Source organism: Vavraia culicis (assembly GCF_000192795.1).
Source record: "Vavraia culicis subsp. floridensis unplaced genomic scaffold supercont1.8, whole genome shotgun sequence".
NCBI classification, from domain to species: domain Eukaryota; kingdom Fungi; phylum Microsporidia; family Pleistophoridae; genus Vavraia; species Vavraia culicis.
The window spans coordinates 19,033-38,329 of NW_007360611.1; the positions used below are offsets into that span (position 1 = coordinate 19,033).

At 39.0% G+C, this 19,297-nt stretch overlaps 7 protein-coding genes across 7 annotated transcripts; 2 read left to right on the plus strand and 5 right to left on the minus strand.

Moving 5' to 3' along the window:
• Positions 1 to 7: 7 nt before the first annotated feature.
• VCUG_00654 (DNA repair helicase (rad3)) lies at positions 8 to 2,526 on the minus strand (the record flags this gene model as incomplete). Its single annotated transcript, XM_008075484.1, has 1 exon — positions 8 to 2,526. The coding sequence occupies one exon, from the start codon at positions 2,524 to 2,526 to the stop codon at positions 127 to 129; it is 2,400 nt and encodes a 799-aa protein (XP_008073675.1). The 3' UTR covers positions 8 to 126.
• Positions 2,527 to 2,725: 199 nt separating this feature from the next.
• On the minus strand, positions 2,726 to 5,790 carry VCUG_00655 (uncharacterized protein; the record flags this gene model as incomplete). The annotated part of the gene is made up of 1 exon (XM_008075485.1): positions 2,726 to 5,790. One exon carries the CDS (start codon positions 5,788 to 5,790, stop codon positions 2,845 to 2,847), a length of 2,946 nt encoding a protein of 981 aa, XP_008073676.1. The 3' UTR covers positions 2,726 to 2,844.
• Positions 5,791 to 8,412: 2,622 nt separating this feature from the next.
• On the minus strand, positions 8,413 to 9,372 carry VCUG_00656 (uncharacterized protein; the record flags this gene model as incomplete). The annotated part of the gene is made up of 1 exon (XM_008075486.1): positions 8,413 to 9,372. One exon carries the CDS (start codon positions 9,370 to 9,372, stop codon positions 8,470 to 8,472), a length of 903 nt encoding a protein of 300 aa, XP_008073677.1. The 3' UTR covers positions 8,413 to 8,469.
• Positions 9,373 to 11,030: 1,658 nt separating this feature from the next.
• Positions 11,031 to 11,913, plus strand: VCUG_00657 (uncharacterized protein). Its single transcript, XM_008075487.1, has one exon. The coding sequence runs from the start codon at positions 11,315 to 11,317 to the stop codon at positions 11,729 to 11,731; it is 417 nt and encodes a 138-aa protein (XP_008073678.1). The 5' UTR covers positions 11,031 to 11,314; the 3' UTR covers positions 11,732 to 11,913.
• A 3-nt stretch (positions 11,914 to 11,916) lies between these two features.
• VCUG_00658 (uncharacterized protein) lies at positions 11,917 to 12,734 on the minus strand (the record flags this gene model as incomplete). Its single annotated transcript, XM_008075488.1, has 1 exon — positions 11,917 to 12,734. The coding sequence occupies one exon, from the start codon at positions 12,732 to 12,734 to the stop codon at positions 12,060 to 12,062; it is 675 nt and encodes a 224-aa protein (XP_008073679.1). The 3' UTR covers positions 11,917 to 12,059.
• Positions 12,735 to 13,010: 276 nt separating this feature from the next.
• Positions 13,011 to 15,732, plus strand: VCUG_00659 (uncharacterized protein). Its single transcript, XM_008075489.1, has one exon. The coding sequence runs from the start codon at positions 13,017 to 13,019 to the stop codon at positions 15,222 to 15,224; it is 2,208 nt and encodes a 735-aa protein (XP_008073680.1). The 5' UTR covers positions 13,011 to 13,016; the 3' UTR covers positions 15,225 to 15,732.
• Positions 15,434 to 16,888, minus strand: VCUG_00660 (uncharacterized protein). The gene has a single exon (XM_008075490.1). The coding sequence runs from the start codon at positions 16,882 to 16,884 to the stop codon at positions 15,598 to 15,600; it is 1,287 nt and encodes a 428-aa protein (XP_008073681.1). The 5' UTR covers positions 16,885 to 16,888; the 3' UTR covers positions 15,434 to 15,597.
• Positions 16,889 to 19,297: the final 2,409 nt, after the last annotated feature.

The following is a 19,297-nucleotide window of genomic DNA, read 5'->3' on the forward strand; positions in this document are numbered from 1 at the left end:
GTTTCGTTCTCGTTAACACGGCCCGTTCATGGCGCACCAAATTAAATGTTTCGTTCTCGTTAACACGGCCCGTTCATGCCGCACCAAATTAAATGTTTCGTTCTCAAACAACAACACTCCACGTTCTCATGACCGTTCCTTCCCTTCCAGCAGCTTAAGCACAGCGCTCTCATCCATCATCTTCTCCTGCTCCTTATTCGCCATTTTTCTGAAATACGCTTTTCCAATATTAACACACATATCCACGCTCAGTCCATCAACAACATCGTACTCATCGCCGTACTTGTACGAGTTGTACCTGTAATCTGCCATCACCATCAACCCGTAGTCGTTCTTTCCTCTGACCACTCTTCCAAGGCACTGCAGGGCATGCCTAAGCGCATCAAACTGCAGAAACGCATTTAAATTAATGTTTTGTTTCAAAAATTTGAGTCGCTCCTTGATGATTACGCTCTCCGTGAATGCGAAGGGTACGCCGATGAGCAGCACGCACCGTCCCTCCTCGTTCTTAAAGTCGATTCCTTCGCTCACCTTGCCTCGTGCCACGCAGAACATGATCGCGCCCCGTCCCTGCTTTATTGCTCGCTTGTAGTTCGCAAGCGCGTTTATGCTCTCTCCATAGTTTATGGTCTCTATAAAAATTAGTTTATGCAACTTCTTAATCATAAATTCGCATTTAGAAATTATTTCGTGCATAAACACGTACGACGGAAAGAAGATGATCATACCATCCGGCACAACATCGCACAGGTCCTTGATGAGCGTGGCGTAGTTTCGGATTGTGCTGCTGCTTGCGCGTAGCTTGTACGATGAGCTCAGCAATGCGTGCTCAAAATCATTGGCCAGACCAGCATTGCGCGTGCTGCCGTGTGCATCCGTATTTGGCACGGTATCGTTGCTTTGCTTTATCTGCACTGTCTTGCTGCTCTCCAGCGACACATCGCTGCTCACATTGATCTGGTCATTTCCCTTGGAAACGATGAGCACCTCCTTCGTGCTGCCACGGATACTCACGCTCTTTCCGGTGATGCCTAGCAGTCGCATGTACACATCGAATGGTGTAAGCGTTCCGCTCGTGATCATAATGCTCTTGAACTTCAGGGCGCTCATCGCGATGCGCGAATCGTTGCAGCTGAGCGTAAGCTTGGGCGACAGGCTGTTGTTGCTTAGAAAGGGCTCAAACACCACCGAAAATGCGTTGCTGCCTGCGTACCGTGAGAGCGTGTCCATCATGTCTACAAGCACGTTCAACTTGTCCACGTTTTCGTCGAAAGGCAGTTTTATCATTTGGAAACGCTTCTTCAAGCACGAAAGTGTTCGTCTCGAGATGAACGTAAGGTTCTCCAGGCTGCACAGGAAGTTCTGTGGGGTGTTGATTGTGAGATGCGTGCTCTTCAGCTTTATGCGGAGGAACTCCAAGATTCTTTTGAGAATGCTCAGCACGTGCACGTCCTTTCTCAGATTACCCGGCCACTTTTTTTGGCTGAAGGTGCTCAGCGACTCAATATCGTGCGTCCTATCCGCGTGCTCTTTGTGTGATGCGCACGCATTCACCGTGTTCCCACTGCCCGTCTTTATCATGTCTTCCATCACCTCCAGTCCCTTGGAGCATCCATTCACCACGGACCGGCTAATCTCATAGCTGAACGCCTCCAAACACGCATTATCGATGTTATGTGCCTCATCAAATATGAGAATAGCGTTCATTGGCAAATTTATTTTTTCTTTGATCTTCGGATCAAGAACGTAATTGTACGTGAGAATGAGAAAATTTGATGAGGAGAGCGCCTTTCTTGTAAGAAAGTATGGACAGAACTTGAAGTGCTGGCCCTTCTGTTTGATTTGCTCGAAAGTGTAAATGCCGTCAAATGAGAACGGAACTGATGCATTATTTGTGCTGCTGTTCTCAGACCCGGTGTTAACATGTTCAGTTTTTGGGTCACTACCCGCTGCTTTTGTGCTATTATCCCCAATTTTATCATCATAAACGCTCAGCTCCATTATATCGCTCAGCTCACCGATACTCTCCTCACCGTTTACTTCCACAGACGTATGCACGGCATAATCATCACCCCGGTCCACGTTTTCAAGTATGTGATCGATCCTGTCGTAGTAACCACAGTTACCCACACTGAGCAGCTTCCTACACCCCATCTCAATATTCCCATGAACCTCCTCATTCACGCAGAGATGCTTTCTGGACGTAAGTCCCAGTCCTAGGTACCTCACTTTCACGTGCTGCTTGACATACGAAATGAGCATTTGGAGCTCAAAAAGCGTCTTTTCGCTTTCCTGTACCGTCCTGGTGCAGTACACAAACCTAATGTCATCCTGCATGTGGTAAAGCTGGTACGAAACCGCTGCACTTAGGATACATATTGTTTTTCCTGAGCCTGCAGGCATTTCTATGAATAGGTTGCTTGTTGTTGTGAATGAGGCTATCGTTTCTTTGATGTACGAAAGCTGTTCTGGTGATATTGTCGGGTATGGGAAGTAAATCGGGATACTATCGATTTTGAACATCATTTTTGGTGGGGTGATGATAAAATGGATGTATGATTTGAGCGTTGGTCCGGGAGAAGAGGCCTCAGATCAACGGTGAACGGGCGAATAAATTTGGTGTACAAGTTTTAGGATGCAGGCCCTGCTTTCTACAGGTAAACGGCGGTGTGGCATAATAAAATGGATGTGAGAGGAATACGAGAAATAAAGAAGGAAGGAAAATTGCATGAGCAGTTTTTTACTGAAAATATGCTTGTTTACCACCATGCCATTCAAACACTAAGCGTTTACTTCAATAAACCTAGTGTAAATTGAACAGGTCCACAGATCGGAAGGTTTGTACTAGTTGTTTTGGTCTAACACCTCAAAGGTTAGAGGATTGAGAACAGTCAATCCACAAAGGGTGACGATTCCAAGGTATTCCAATGAATTGAAATCAACATGCTCAGCAAGCATCCGCGCAAAATCAACAGATCCTTTTTCGGTCATGAACCCATCAGAATAGCGCGAATAGTCACGTTCTACCCCATCATAAATGTACAACTCGCGTATCTTCAGTTTATGCTCTGTTATTAACGAATGAATGATGGGTGCGTGGGTGTACCGTACCTGAATTGCTTCAAGCGAAGGCGGTAAAGAGCTGAGACAGCGTAACATTGCCAGATAATTCGCTTCAATAACTAACACTCTTAGATTTGGTAGTGGAATACGTGTGACTGAATGGTAATATATATCCTCGACACTCCAGTACTTGCCACGTGTTGCGATGCACGACAGTTCTAACAGTCTAATACCTGGTGGAAGACAGACAAAAAATTCAGTGGTAAGATTCTCTACGCATATTTTTAGGATTCGCAGATTTGCTAGGCTGCTGAGCGATTTCCAGTTTTCCTTCATAACCACGATGGCGCCCAAATCAAGCTCTTTGATGGTCTCGTGAACGAGCGTGCACCAGAGCGAGTTTATAAGTAAACTGAGCTTCATATAGCTGATCAGATCAAGACGACTGTTCTGTTCATTTAGTGAATGCCTTGAGGATGAAACGGATGAACCTTCCGTATGCTCATGATCAAAAAAGAACCATTTCAAGTCTTTGGCATAGCTCGCAACATCTCCGCTGTACTCGTATCCATCTTCATCGGTAATCTGCAAGTATTCGATTTTCACAAAATTAGAAAACAACATTTCCATTTCATCAACACCGTTGCACACCCGGTGAAGATGCAAATGACGAACATGCACGGGTTCTGCAAATTTGAAACGAATATGCTCCTGGAGAGCAAAAGTTATCTTTACCTTGTCAAGCTGGTGTACCCTGGTAAGATCGATCATACCCGTGCACCGTTCAATAACAAGTTCTTTACAGCTCATGTTCACAGTTAGGGATGATTTCTTGTCGATAAACACGTATTTTAGGTCGATCTCTTCAAAAACATCCCGTAATACCACGTTGTCTCTGAAATTGATTCCTGACAGCTCAATGTGCGATAATTCAGAATGTTTATCCTGGGTTGATGAGATTTTTAGTTTCATAGTCCGATCAATAAAGACTACTGTCCCGATGAACGATGTCATATCCAATAAACCACGTGATTCCGATACCTCAACGTGCATATTGGTGCTTGAGAAAACTATACTTGTGCCCAAATCCAGCTCAACCATATGCAATATTACACTTCCTATGTCCGCATCAACAACTATCTGATCGAAAATCTGTGCACTCTTAAGCTCAAATAAGCTCTTTCCAGGCTCTTTCTTCTCGTAGTGCAGCTTACTCGTTGTATCTGTCCTCGTCAAAAGTATTTGACCGAAACCTGCTATACCCGATAAGTAAACGACCCCATATACGGATATCAAGCTAATGCACTCGTAATCATTCTCTGGTAGGAAGATCAATGATCCGTTAATAGCGGAAGAACAAATTTCGATGTGCTTCTGCCGACCCATGAATGTTAAATCATTGTAAAACGTATTTTCGTTGTATTGTACACTCGCTGCATTCTGATACAGTTCGGTTACTGACCTAGCGAAAGAATTGTTAAAATTTGCTACTATTTGCGCTGCGTTGCAGGGCAAAGATGCGAGAAACTCGGCTGAACAGTCTGTGCATCTGATGACACTCAACGAATCAATACGGCTAAAGCATGACGAATCAATTGCTGTTGCAAATCTATTGAGCTCTAGAATGACCTTTTGAACCCTTCCACCCATTGAACATACAACATCAGATATTAGACCAATAGCGTGCACCAAAGTTTCTTTTTCTGATCGAGGGCTATTCCTTAAACTTCTAAATCCGATGCCCCCATAATCATCGCTATCACTCCCTGATGTACTATCGCTGCTATTACTCCTTAGATACTCACAAGGGTCATCCTCTTCCAGCGTACCCTCAATTTCTTCTATACAAAGGGTCAAAGGATATTGAAAGTGATCATCACTCAACTGTTTCACAAGGATATCGGCATTGTTAACCAATCTGTTATAGCTTATTTCCACGTGTGTGAACATAAACCTGAGAGAAAAATCAGCCAATTCTGCAACTATGAAGAGTTCTATAAACTCGTTGTCCTGATACCTAACCATAATCTCATCCTTATCACTAAACGAATAAAATTCGAGAATCCTATTAATAATTGACAAGAAACTATCGGAATTGGTACTTGAACTGAAAATGTGCGTTGATAGGTACTTGATCTTCTCATCAAATTTGCTTTTGTCCTGCGCAACATAGCATCTTTTCAGTTCGGCTGTCAGATCGGAGTTTTTCTGGAGATGAAAAACTACGGCTAGTGCACACAGTGCTTGTTTGTCTTTGAACGGAAAGAGCTGTACGAACATATCGTATATATCATCAAAGGTAAAGTCAGAAGCGGTGTGTCGTGATATATTCGAAATTTTCTTGAACAGAGACATCGAAAGCGGCACTTTCACGATCGTAAATGACATGTCGTTTACATTGGTGTCGATGAAATCTTGGTATGACTTACACTTACTCCCGCCCAACCCGAATATTTCACCGATGTAGCATGTAAAATGCTTTTTCCGAACTTCCGCAGTATTCTCTGATCCCTCAAGAACCGATTCGCTCTTCACCGATATCCTCAGTTCGCGAGGAACAGAAGAAACAACCTGGGTTGATTCACACGTGCTCAAATAATTTTCCAGCCCAGTCTCATGCAGATTATTAAATACGAGATACTCTTCGTTCTGTGTGTGCAAATTTGGAACGAACACCAGGACATATTTCATAGCCACCTTGATATAATTGCATACGTCAAATTGCATGGTGCTGGTGATAGCTCGCATATTTATACTTTTGTGTTAATTAATAATTCTTTTTGTGAGCGCTCATTTATGAATAATGCGTATCTCATAGAGCTAATTTTCATGTCATTAGACAGAAAAGGCATTTTAATATTATTTGATTGGCCTCATTACTTCTGTCGTAAAATGGAAAAAAACATGGTTATTGGCAAGAAATGCATTCTTTCTTCAAAATAACCTTTTCATTTTTAGCATTCAATATCTCATATTTTACCTTTTGTGGTAATGAGTGCAAAATAAATATTTTGTTGAAGATCGTGGTTCTATGTGTATTAGTCGATCACATCTCAGAAAAAGAGTAAAAAGGTTTGATATTTGGACCGGGTGAGAAAGTAAAGTATTTTATTCTTTGGGAAAGCGAGCAATTTTGATAAATTAGCCGAAAAGTTTCTGCTTCTAATGTATTCGTATTACAGCGCTTATTAAGAAAATTAAAATGTGCTTTAAGGAGTAAATATCATGAAGAAAGGAGCTAGAAAATTACGGTGCTTGTTAAATGGAAGAGTGATATTGTAAAAGTCTGTTAGTACGAACCTGCTATTCGGATAATAAACCATTATTAATATTTCTGACAGAGTTGCTTATAATTGCTACTTAAGCAGGTAAATAATCCGGTATTGGCATGCGAAATGATAATTTAAACAACTACACGCCTGTTTCAGTATAAAACGTGAAATTATAGAATGATGAGTGCCAATGATACGTTGCAGTTTAATTGTAATTGTTATGGGGAAATGTTCTATTTACTGCTGATATCGGGATCGTAATTTTAGTAGTCTATCTCTAACTTTGCGCTCATATTCGGGTTCTTGATGGCAATGCCACAAGATGATGTTCCTTTATCTATTTTTTACCATATTTCAATTGAATTGTCACACTAAGAATCCTCCACTATTCTGCTATTTCTCCGTATTCTACATTTTCTTTGTTTGTGAACGGTTTTCTACACCTATTAAACGTGGTTTAGTGAACACATCCTCATCTCATTGCGCTAAACTTTTTTGTTAATGCTCCTTTTCACACGCTCTCTTATCTTTCCATTCCCATGGGGTGCAATCATAGTGACCGAATATCCGCTGATACGCACTCTAAAATTTCCTTTATTTTTTCGTTGTCTTTTCTCCTCATTTAACACATTTTGCGCAATTAACTCATTTCTTCCTTTTAATTGCTTCAAAATGCTCAATGCATGTTATGTGGTGTACAATTTTCTTTTTTTACCTAATTTTTTCATTATTTTTCTACCTAAAGAAAAACTTTATTTGATGTTGATATGAACGAGTAATAAGTCCAAAAAGTTTATTATTAAGTTCATTGCGATGCTCAATTGTTATTTATTCTGGTGCTATCATGTTTCCTAGCTCTCCTCAGTATCTGAAGAACTGCCGTAGCTTATTCCATTTTGAGCATAATTTTTATTGCTTTACGCCTAAAATGATCGATCAAAAACCAAATTTATGTTTCTTGAGCATCTGAAGTATCACAACCTTATTCAAGGTTTTGTGATCGATCCAACGTAACCGCATCCTTCTTTGGTTTTTGCCTTAGCATGCACGCACTTTTTACTGCTTCTTCGATATGCGTTGTGCTAGCCACCTCTTCTAACCGTTTCCCATCTCATACCTGGCTGTCTTTAGCCCTCTCATATTTATTTCACAAATTCTCTCGTTCATCCACCATTCCATTAACTCTGTAGTTCTCGTACTTCCTGTGAAGTGCCTTGATATTCGTGTTTCTCCTCCTTTATTGAATCGTAAGGTATATCCTGTTATGCACTTGTTCAATCATTAAACTGTTGAATTTGCCGTTCTCACGAATTCACTGCTAACCGCTTGTTCAAAAATTTTTTGACCCTTTTTAGCTGCACTTTGTCCATGCCAGTTCCAAAGTACTTTTCATTAATTCATTTAATACGTTTCCTCCACGAACAAGATCAGCAGCCACCTTTTCCTGGCGGGCTAGAATGGTGCGTTGTTTGAACGCTGTGGTATGAGGAGATGAACAATGTGCGTTTATAAAAAATACAAATGTGGAGCAATAGCTACCAATAGAACACGGTGTGAATACCTGAACCAAAGCATTTTATATGCCGTGGAAGAGGAAACCATTTTAACACACCTACTGGAAGAGAGGAAGAAGCCTTTACTCCGTACTACCATTTTTATTTTACTCGACCTGCTACTCATAGTGTGCAGTACCACGGAATTGTTGGCTTTTAAGTCATATCCTATCCTATGAGTTAATCTTTATAGATCATTCAATTTGGCGTGATGGTTTATTGCATGGTCACTTCCCAGAAATGGACACAGCAAAGAGTGTGATGTAAAAGATGGCGTTAATCATACCGTTCTACCGATACTTTTCTTCGAATACGGATGATCACGATTCACGTTACGGTAATTAAAACGAAGATCAATTAATACCTGTGTTTTAGTCTGCCAGTGTTATTCAGCATTTTAATTAAGCTCATTAACACACATCTATATATTTTTGCAGATGCCATCTAAATCGGCACGAATAACTTTGCTGCAGCGCATGCACCTCATGAATTGTTCTCCACCATAGCGATGACTCAACTCAGCGCATATGCTACGTATCCTTCACGAATATCTTTTCAATTGCAGGACGATAGTCGCCATTCTATCTAAAAAACAAGCTTTTTAGATCATAACCAGGTGCTTGATCATCTACGGCTACGAACAGTTTAAAATTTTCTTTTCTTACCTCTCCATCCACCATCAGCACAGATGCTATATTCCCGCATCTATAACAGTAGTTAGGTGCTGACCACACGGTTGCCACACTCTCATCCTTAAAGTTAAATTTGTAGCCTTCCATTACCAGTTGGTGCGAACGTATGATCTTCTGCAGTTGATTTACCATGAGGAACTTTATCACCACATCGTTACCATACGCACATCCGGTTCCTCGCACGTTTGTTGTAAAACCTGGCTGCTGCGATGGATCGGACCATAGCAAATCACCAATTTTGCTTTTCTCGGGTGCCTTGTAAAACCTTGGCATCTTGATGAAATCATCCAGGTTTATTATACTGGACGAAATCCCCCCGTGCACACAGAAAAGCCTCCCATCAACGATACATCCAAGCACAAGATATTCGAACACCTCACAAAATGCACGATATACCGCCAGGTCTCCATACTTCTTGCGCACTTCATCGCTGAATCCGTATATAGAACTAATCTTGTTACTTTCGTGGTTGCCACGCAGAATTGTCATGTTGTCAGGATACATCACCTTGTATATCAAAAGTAGAGAGAGCGTTTCTACCGAGTGAACACCCCGATCGACATAATCACCAAGAAATACGTAACGCGTGTGCTTGGGCGAACCGAATTTCTTGAAAATGTTCAGAAGGTCAAAGAATTGACCGTGAATGTCGCCAACAATGGTGATAGGCGAAGATTTCGAGGGGATGTTAGGCTCATTCACAAGTATGGATATTGCTTTTGTGCACAGATGGTCTATTTCTTGGGCTGAAAGGATCTGGCCGTTGAGTATTTTCGATTCCAGAACATCCATCAGGGGTGTGCAAGTGAAAGTAATTAGAAGTTGGTGAATTTGACTTGGCACCCTACAAATCGTGGAGATAAGACGGCTTGGCACAGCTACGATTTCTGATGCTGTGCTAGTAACATATGTGTGAACGTAGCAAGCGGTATGCAGTAGGTTCGTGATTATGGGAATATGTGCAGAGTGATTCAATAACAATAAATTTGTCTGTTACTGCAACTACATCATTATTACGGCAATATTTCTGCGATATAACGCTGAGTATAGCCATAGTAGTTCTCTGTTCCCAGGTCATTGGTGTCAACAGAATGCTATTGGCATGATAGCAAAATATCCGTATTCATACGGCACACTGCATCCTTAAACACAGGAATGAATTCAGCATGCAGCCAGAATCACTAACTGATCTAAACAAAGCGGATGAAACAAAACAGAGCGCTGTAGTTTAGATCGCAGCTGCCTAGAACAATGCATTCATTCAGGTGGTGTGTTGTATTTCATAACAAATATATTTTGGTGAAAAAGTTGCAGTCTCGATCTGCACTTCTCATTGCTTTGGCTACCACGGCACTATTCCATTACAAGAATGTATACTATAAAAAAATTGGATGCTTTAACTACCGCGTTTGGACGGCTGAATTACACAAGACGAGCTAAATACTGCGACCTATACAATTTGAATAAAGGTGTATATCACATGATAAACCGTTAAATACCGGAAATTAATCGTAAATATTTTACTCAGACACTTCTTTGCTATCATTCATACCTTTATTGCTCAGCTCATCTATTTTTGAGCATTTGTCATTCAAACGTACCAATTCCTGGTACATTCTCTCATACTCGTCATCGTCCAAAGGATAGTCCCGGCTTAACACCTCCTCTTGTCTCCTCAATATGCTTTCCTTTACTTTTTTATACGCCAAGGACTTATTCTTCGTCTGTTTCAGTGTTAGAAAAAATAAGTGAAGATCAGGAAGGCGGCCACGCAGCATAAAGGGGGATGCTTGAATTTTGGTTATAATTTAACCGTTTATAAGAAAACAACTCACATGCTCATGTGCTATTTTCACGACATAAAGCCAAAGAAGCGTATCTAGGATATGAAATTTGTCTATATAAAAGGATGGTCAGAATATTAGTGTTTAATCATTTATTGCATTAGTCTCGTGTTCTAATACGATGTAATACGGTAAATATGCGATACTGTGGATAGCTTTGCATTTTTTGAGCGTACTCGCGGCTGAAAGCGTCAAGGTGATGTATCGCTCGTCCTGTACGTTTATACCATGAGATCACCTTTACACACAGTTCGTGGTAAAAATTTTCATAAGCAGTGCTATTTGCACATGATTTTCTGGTTTCTAAAATCGATCACAACTCATATCACAGGCCTTGAAGAAAGCAAGATTCAATTTATCGTTGTACTTACACGATTTCTCTGTTTGGCACAGCCATGCTTTGATTGTATTCTAAAATATCCGCGATTGAAGTTATTTCTTGTCTCGAGATGTTCCATTATAAACACCTGAATGGTTTCAAAACATGCTCAATACCACATATTTACGTAAACTAAGGCATTTAAACGACCATTGACTGAAGCGATAGCTTGTATCAGGTAAAAGTTAGTTTATCACGGACCCTAAGAAAACCCCGAATTGCTGAACCGTGTATTGAAATGAAACGGGAAATAAACAACAGACCAGTAAAACTTTGTTGCGCATACAACATAAATCGCAGACAAATGAGCATAGTAAACGTGATATACCCGGCAATCGGCATCTCTATTTGGTAAGACATATGAGTGACGTAAAAGCTGTGGCTGAGAACGGAAGACAAAATACCAAAATAATCTGTTCAAAGCGGCCTCATTTTTTGCTCTTGTATCTAATCGTAGATATCTATCGCTTGTACGAAGACATCTTTTCTTATTCGAGGCGCTACCTACCCTATGATATTTAAAAAACACAAAAAACATCCGCTAAAGCTCATATTATACACAAAATTGCACCGAAGGGAACAAAAAAATGGGAAAAAATCAAGCACTGTTGCATTTTCTGATGCGTGTCACGTCATCTCCTCCAAACTACATGTCTTATCCAATTTAATTCTGGAAGGAGACCAATTTCCATCCCAAGAAATGAAAGAATTGGTGGATGAACTGGTAAAACTTAAAAGAATAGATGTGAGCATGGGGGTACCGCTGAATGTCATTGAGATGTTAGACGACGGCAAAGATTTTGATGCCATCTTTGCCGAGAGAGAAAAAGAGGAACTTGAGGAGAGAAAGGAAACCATCGAAACAGAAAAGAGAACGAATATGTTTTATGAGGAATTAAGCAAGTTGGACTTGAAATTGAAAAGGTAGTACACCAAATTTGGTTGTGCAGGATGGTTGCAGGAACAGACAAAGAGGTATGTGACATGTGGCGGTATTGGGCTTGGTAAGCGTGATAGGTATTGTTAAATAAATCAGTCAACATGAGTTGAAAATAAAATGCATGTTCCGACGTACAGAGTTGCTCTCTCGTGGAAATAATTGACTAAAAGGAATCACACTTTTATTATCTGGTCAGTTATTGAAGCAGCTGTTTTTAGGACTTGTTGACGAATTTTAAATTTTTTGTTAAATCCGTACTCCTCACCGGGCATTCAGTAATCCGACCGATAGCCACAAAAAGCAGGGCTGAACGCTCTCAAACAAATATTTTAATCTTTTCTTTCATAATGAAACCGATACCAATGCCCATTACACCCAGACTGCCCGCAAGAAACTCGTAAAAAACAAGTTTGGAGAACAATTTCGGATCTTTAGCATCCATGACACAAATAGCGGCACAGATAATGCCAGTCGCAAATGATGAGGCAAATCCAACTGCTCCAGTGATTGTACCAGCCCCAAAGAGAATGTACGAGACATCCTTCAAGTTTTTGCTGTCATGTGGTATGGAATTAAAGATGAAATACGATATTACAATACCGCAGAGCAGGTTCCCCTCACATATTATGACTCCCACGAGAGACTTAGATCCTATTTTTGGATTAAATATGCTCGCTCCAGCACATGTGCGCGATATGGCGAGCATTCCCTTGGTAGTGCCTATTGCGTTCAGTATAAAACACAGAAATGATCCCAAATAGGCAAAAAGGGCATCGTTCAAAAATAAATCGAAGGGAAACGATGTGTACAGCAGGTAAAGAACGAGGATTGTTAGCGAGAGTTTGATGAGAAAGTGCATTTGCGGCAGGGGGTAAAAGTAAACGTTTTTAACGAATGATGGGTCATTAAGCACAACAGGAAGCAAGTACTGCGCTGAAAGAAGTGTGAGGGGCAATATTAGATCAGAATACACGAGTGGCATAACATGCATCGTACATTAATCTTGAGACACCATTTTTGTTTATTTTAGAGGTATAAATGGAACCAATACACATTTTTTCATTAGCATGCAACAGGAAGATTGATTAGCAAATTAAACAAACAAATAAACCGATGAACGCGTAAGGAGGGTTTAGATAGCACATCACACATTACGCATATGGTAAGTATACGAAGAAATGCCGCGCAATGCATCGATATATTCCTAAATTTATGGACAAAACATTTTTTAGATCGTTTTCACACCCCCTAACCAAAAAGGACAAAGCTGTGAATGTATGACCTGTACACGAATTTTCCTGAGTTATCGTCTTTTAAACCGGAAATTGAAGGTCTTTCATCCTCGGTCCGCGATATAATCAAAAAGATTGTTTTGGCCGTGAACAGACGTGCGAATTATTACCACTTTAACTACGAAAAGGTCAAGGAGGAGAATGGAAACCTATGGAAGAAGATAAATGAATTGAAAAAAGAAAATATTAAACTGATAAGCAGGCTAGAGGCATACAAGAATGACAACAACGATGACCTGGGTGTTGAACATATAAGTATGGCGAATGTTGATGGTGCTGCGTTATTTGGAGGGGAGAAAATGGATGATTACCAGAGAGCCGGCAATTTCCAAAGTGAGGTGCATATTAATGGCGAGAGCAATGAAAAGAGAAACAGCGGAGCGATAGTCATCGATAGCAGAGATGATGGCGATGAAAAGAACGGAAATGAAAAAATGGAGGATGCATTTGGTGTCAATTTTACTAACATAGATGAGAACAAGAAAGATGGAGGAAGTACCTTAAGGGATAAACGTGTATCAGTAGGGGAGTCAAACGATAGCATACACAACAAATCGATGGAAAACAACTTTTTGGACTCGCATGCGTCCCAAGACGATGGAAGTTTTAACACGTCGTTTTTTTCAAATCCTCTGACTATAATAAATTTACAGAACACTATTTACCAGCTGAACAAAGAAAATATTTTACTAAAGGATAAAAACGAAAGATTGAGCAAGGAAATATCATTTGTACTGGATGATGGAGCAACAAATAGGACTGGGAGAACGGTAGATACATATGTAAATGATTACTATGACGTGATAGGGTTGCTAAAAAATATGTGCAGGCTTAATGATTCACTAAAAAATGAAAACGTCAGGTTGGAGGCATCTCTTATTTTTGAAAGAAAAGAAAGGGAGAAGTTAGTTTCGGAGTATAAAAGTGCTATAAGCGGGCAGCTTGATCGCCTCAAAAGGGAGAACACGGAGCTACGAATTGCTGATGAGCGCCTAGGGAGCGAGTTAACCAGTGTGATGGACAAATGTAAACTACTGGAGCGAAGCAATGAGGAGTATTTTAGTAGATGTAAGTTCATGGAAGTAGAAAATTATGATTTGAAGTTCAAGAACAGTATTTACGAAGGACTCGAGCGAAAATTAGAAGACAAAAATTTTGAACTTCGGACGTATGAATATAAACTTAAAGAAAAAGAGAAGGAAAATGAGCGATTAGGAGAAATGTTGAAGGATAGAGAGGATAAAATACATTCTATGCTCGTAAAAAAGCCGTTTAGACAGATATTTTTGGATTATAAGCAGATTTTTTATCAACTGCGAGAAGTCATTCATGGTATGATTACCAGAACTGTGGAGGTTGAGGCTTTGGTACAAAAATTGAGCAAGGTAAGCAAAACCGAGATCGCCAATATTCGAAGTGTTGCAGATGCGAGAGAAAGGATGGCTGTAACGTGTAGAGATGAGGCGAATGAGAGTTTAAAGAAAGTGGAACAAGTGAACGAGATGCTCCATCAGAGTAATGAACGTATGCGGGTAATGACAGATGAGATTGAAAATCTCAAAAAAGATGAAGCCAGTGCGATCAATAAACTAAATGAAATACAAGAAGAAAATGCAGACCTTAAGAACAAGATTGATGTGCTTCTAGTGCAAAAGAACACGTTTATTCAAAACAATCAGGGTCAAATTGTGAAATTACTGGAAATAGAGAGAAAGGAAAACGAGAAAGAGCTGCAAAAATACAAAAAAATGGTTGCGGATGTCGACTTGGGCAAAGTTATGGATGTCAAGACGCTTATGAAGCAATTGGAGGAAAGCAGAGGTGTTATTGACGGCTTAGAGAAGGATAAGAGGGATATTAATGATCAGTTTAACGTTGAAAAGAAGCGCATTGCAGACTACTATGCACAGGAGTTACAAAAGGCTAAGACGGCAATTGATGATTTAAGTGGAAAACAGCATTTTTATATGGCAAGTTTTGAGGAAATAAGGAATTTTGTGCAGAGTAATTTTAACATAAATGTTTGTGACTTTGGGCAGCTCAAGGAAGTGATTTTGAACTTGTCAGAGAAATGTAGCAAGTTGAATGACGAGTTGGAGACAAAGGAAAGAAGCATAGATAATTTTAAAAGCATCATAGTTAAGCTCCGATCGGTAAACGAGAAGATGCTAAAAAGAATCAAAGAATAACCACCAAAATAGTGTAAATAGTTAAAAACACGTGAAATATAATGAAACAAAACCTAAGATGAACAAAGCGTATTTGTCGATTAAAACTATTTCCATACAGTGTTCAAAAATGTACTACGTACACCGGCAGTCAATATGTGATGTTTAATCACTTTGACCTTAAAACCTGTCAAATGCACGTATTGCAATTTAAGAATTTGAGGTTCTGCTTGTTTTATAAGTTGCCAAAGATAATTTTCATTTATTGTGACGTATAGGAAGTATCTTTGCAAGTGGAAGTCTCTAGCAACCGATGTGACACAAAGACATAACTAATAAAGCGTAGTAGGACACTGTTTTATATCCTGGGTGCTATATCAACGATATTTTAATTTTACAGCTCGCGGTTGAAGTCCTCAAATCCCATAAAATACTTATTGGCAGCGTTTTTCAGTTCTGTCAATTTGCTTATTAATACATGCATATCCTTCTGATGCTGGTTCATAACCTGTACCATTTTAAATTCAAGTTCTTTTATCTCCTTCTGATTATTCGCTATCCTTTCGAAATAATCGTTTCTTTCTGTTCTTACTTTTGAGTAATTGTCCTTTAATTTATTGAGGTTGTTAGACAGCTCCTTCGCGTTTTCCTGATCTTTCTTTTTCAATGCCTCTATCTTCCCCTCAATATGGCTTATCTGCCTACTTAGGTGCTCCACTCGTCTGTTAGACGCATTTATGGACATGGATAGGTTCTTAATCGTTCTCTCAAAACCTGCTATCTCGTTTTGCAATGCTTGCATAGCCTTTGTCTTGTTCTTCTGGCTGATAGCCATTTTTATCGCGTTCTGCATTCTTACCTTTTCCCCTTCTTCTTTTTCGATTAATTCAGCCGTATGTCTAATCTTTTTGTTGAATTCTTCGATGCTAACCTTCTCTGTCCTGATCAGGACTTGCATCTCCTCGATCAAGGACAGCATCTTCGAAGGATCATCAATCACCTGTGTCTTCATTTCCTTTATCTCTTGTTTTAAATTCAAGCATACCAATTTCAACGAGCTCAATTTGTCGTAAGACTCGTCTCTTTCTCTTTTTATCTCCTCAACTTTGTTTACGCGTTCTCGCTGCTCTCTGCAAATGCTTTTTACCTCCTCTTCTAATTCTTCCACCTTCTTTTGTAATTCGCTGTTTTCCTTTTCCCTTTTTAGCGCTTCGTCCTTCATATTCTTAAGCTTCGACTCAGCCATGTCTATTGACACATTTATCTCGCTTAGCAAGTTCTCTTGCTCCTCCTTTTTCGATAATAACTTTTCATAATATTCCTTCTTGCTGTCTCTATATATACAAAAGTTGTAGATGGTGCTCAGAAAATTCAAATTTCTTTTGTATGAAGGTGTAAGCAAGTCTTTGAGCTCAAAAAAATCGATGCCGAGCCTCCTTAACAACATATCCACTCTTTTATAAAGTATCATGAGAAATTTTGACTCATCTGCATCATTACTTATACCATTGTTAATGCATACGCAATTTATGATGGAATTATAAATTCGTAGAACACTCTGAAGAGAAGGTTTGACCACTTCTGATTGCATAATCTGGATACCATGTTCAGAAAAATAGCTGATGATCTCTGAAGGCTGGAAATTAGGTATCAAGTAAATGTTGTCTTTCTGTTTTGTCATCTAGGGGTGAAATACAGGGGGGGCAAAAATCGGAAAGCGTATAAGTTCTGTAGCATTATGAATCAAGAAACGGCAAAACTGCACATTATAGATATTTCATGGGAGAAGCGGTAGACAATAATAGAAACGGATGAATTGAAATTATCAGGCTCTGAATAAAAATATTGCATATAAATGAAAGGTAAAAAATACGTAAAAACTTTTTTGCGCTTGAAAACAAGCAAAGACTGATTTTAATAAGGAATTATTTCAGCAGTAGCTAAATATTTTTAAAGCGTAATTTATTGCATTGTTCCTTGCTTTATGTATAGGATCTTTTACCATCATAAAATTCACTTTACCACTTGCTACGACCAACCACAGTCACGATATTGGCACATAAAAAAATTCTAAAAAATATTTAGATGTAGGATTTCACATATAGGACAAGATATCCCAAATATGTGCTGAGTTAAATAAAATATTTTGGAAAAAAATCTAAATGCTCGCTCGTTCCACAAGAAGGAAGAAAATACATTTTGAGTAGAATATATCAAACATGATGCTTGTTTAACACATATTGTGAAAATACATATCTTATACATGTACCACGGAAAGATACATGCCATAAATGATGAAGCTACGCTAAGCTAACATAACGATACAATTTTTTTGAGCTCTTGCGTCGTTGTTGCTTGATGTCGTAGACATAAAAACACGTTCCTATTGCTTCTAATTAATGAAATGTTTTTGCGCATTGCATCCGCCACCAACTAAAAATTAGGATGTAGTATAACCGGCAAATTAGGTAAAAATGTCATTTATTTGTACTACATGCTTACCGTATCATACAAATAAGTCGACTATTATTATGTCATAAGCTGTTTGCAAGTTTCGTCTCATAGATTTATGACTTAATCACACATCTGCTTGAACTGCAGGACAAACTATGATTTTTGAATTGTACATGTCAAAGAAAGCGACTAATTTGTTAATCTTTTATGGCTTATATCTGCACAGCCCAGTCTTTATGCATGGCCAGTTGTATGTAGCTCTGTCGAGAGTGCGCTATGCAAACGGTCTAAGAGTGTATGTTGCTGACAATGGAGACCAAGGAAAGCATGAGAATGGTAAAGTATACACAAGAAATGTTGTATACAATGAGCTACTAGAATGAAAGTGATTTATTGATTTGTAACCACAGAACAGTTGGTAGAAAGGAATGACCTGATGTTTTAGTTATACTCAAAAGCGTTATTTTAGTATACTATCCATTCATACACCCGTTTTTGAAAAACGGGATGGTACAGCTAGTTGTTGTATAAAAAAGCGTTGTAAACATTTTATGTACGCAATCAAGCACTTTATGATTGTAACAACAATTATTTAACATGATATTTGGCAAAAATAGAGAGACTAGTTTTTCAGTCATCTTGATGGAAGCCGTCATACATTCTCACAAGATCAAAAAAACCAGTACAATGTTCCATAGACACCACCACTTTGCTAATAGAGCAAAGGAAATAAAAAGTTGAATATTTTGATGGTATGTCAAGTGACTTGTACCGATAAAACACCGCTGTGACAGGGAATTAAAGTGATGTATGCATTTCAAATTATTCTGACACGCTGTAGCATTTTCTTGGTATGTGTAAAATAGAGCTAAGTAATAGTTAAAATGGTTTAATTTCTCTGATTTTTTTATCAAAGCCTTAAATTGGTATGCAGTCAATCTATTTCAAAATGTATTCTAAATGTCTCTTAGATTAACACAAACGAGGGTTTTACGAGAGAAAATCCACATCCCTTAGAATGCCGAACGACTTGGTAGATAATGCATTCGAAGAACTGCTAAAGGCAATAAGAACGATGAATAGTAACGATCAAACACTCATGAATAGGTTCGAAGAAATGATAGAGGATACAGAGAATAGAAACGGTATGTTAGAAAAAGCGATTTCGGAAATGATTAAGAACAAAACTAGTAATGGAGAGAAAATGGATATGTGAGCTTGTGGTGATATTGCATTTTCTCTTAAGTATTTACTGGTGATAGATTAGTGCTTTCTCATTAAAACAAGTACTTTGACTATTTGCGACAAATATTCATTTAAAAGTATGATAGTATGGTCAACAATTTAATGTTTTTTTGTCCAGAAATAACTGTTATAACTTATTCATCAATCTTAATTGCCATCTAGCTTTCCAAAATTCATCGATTCTGCAATTTGCTTCATATCGGTATTATCGTATTGGTGGTTCCTTTATCAGCCTTTCCGGCTCGGACATGTTTTGATTAAATGCATGTGGTCGAATACGGTATTTTATTCATGTCTGATTGACCAAAAATAAGTGTTTCATTGATCGGCGTGACAGATTTGGTGTGATTAATAGTTTTATGGATCGTATTATGCGGTTTGATATCTAAAAATTA

Bases quoted from the DNA above. Each gene is read 5' to 3' on its own strand.
- VCUG_00657 (XM_008075487.1), top strand. From the start codon at position 11,315: ATGATATTTAAAAAACACAAAAAACATCCGCTAAAGCTCATATTATAC.
- VCUG_00659 (XM_008075489.1), top strand. From the start codon at position 13,017: ATGTATGACCTGTACACGAATTTTCCTGAGTTATCGTCTTTTAAACCG.
- VCUG_00660 (XM_008075490.1), bottom strand. From the start codon at position 16,884: ATGACAAAACAGAAAGACAACATTTACTTGATACCTAATTTCCAGCCT.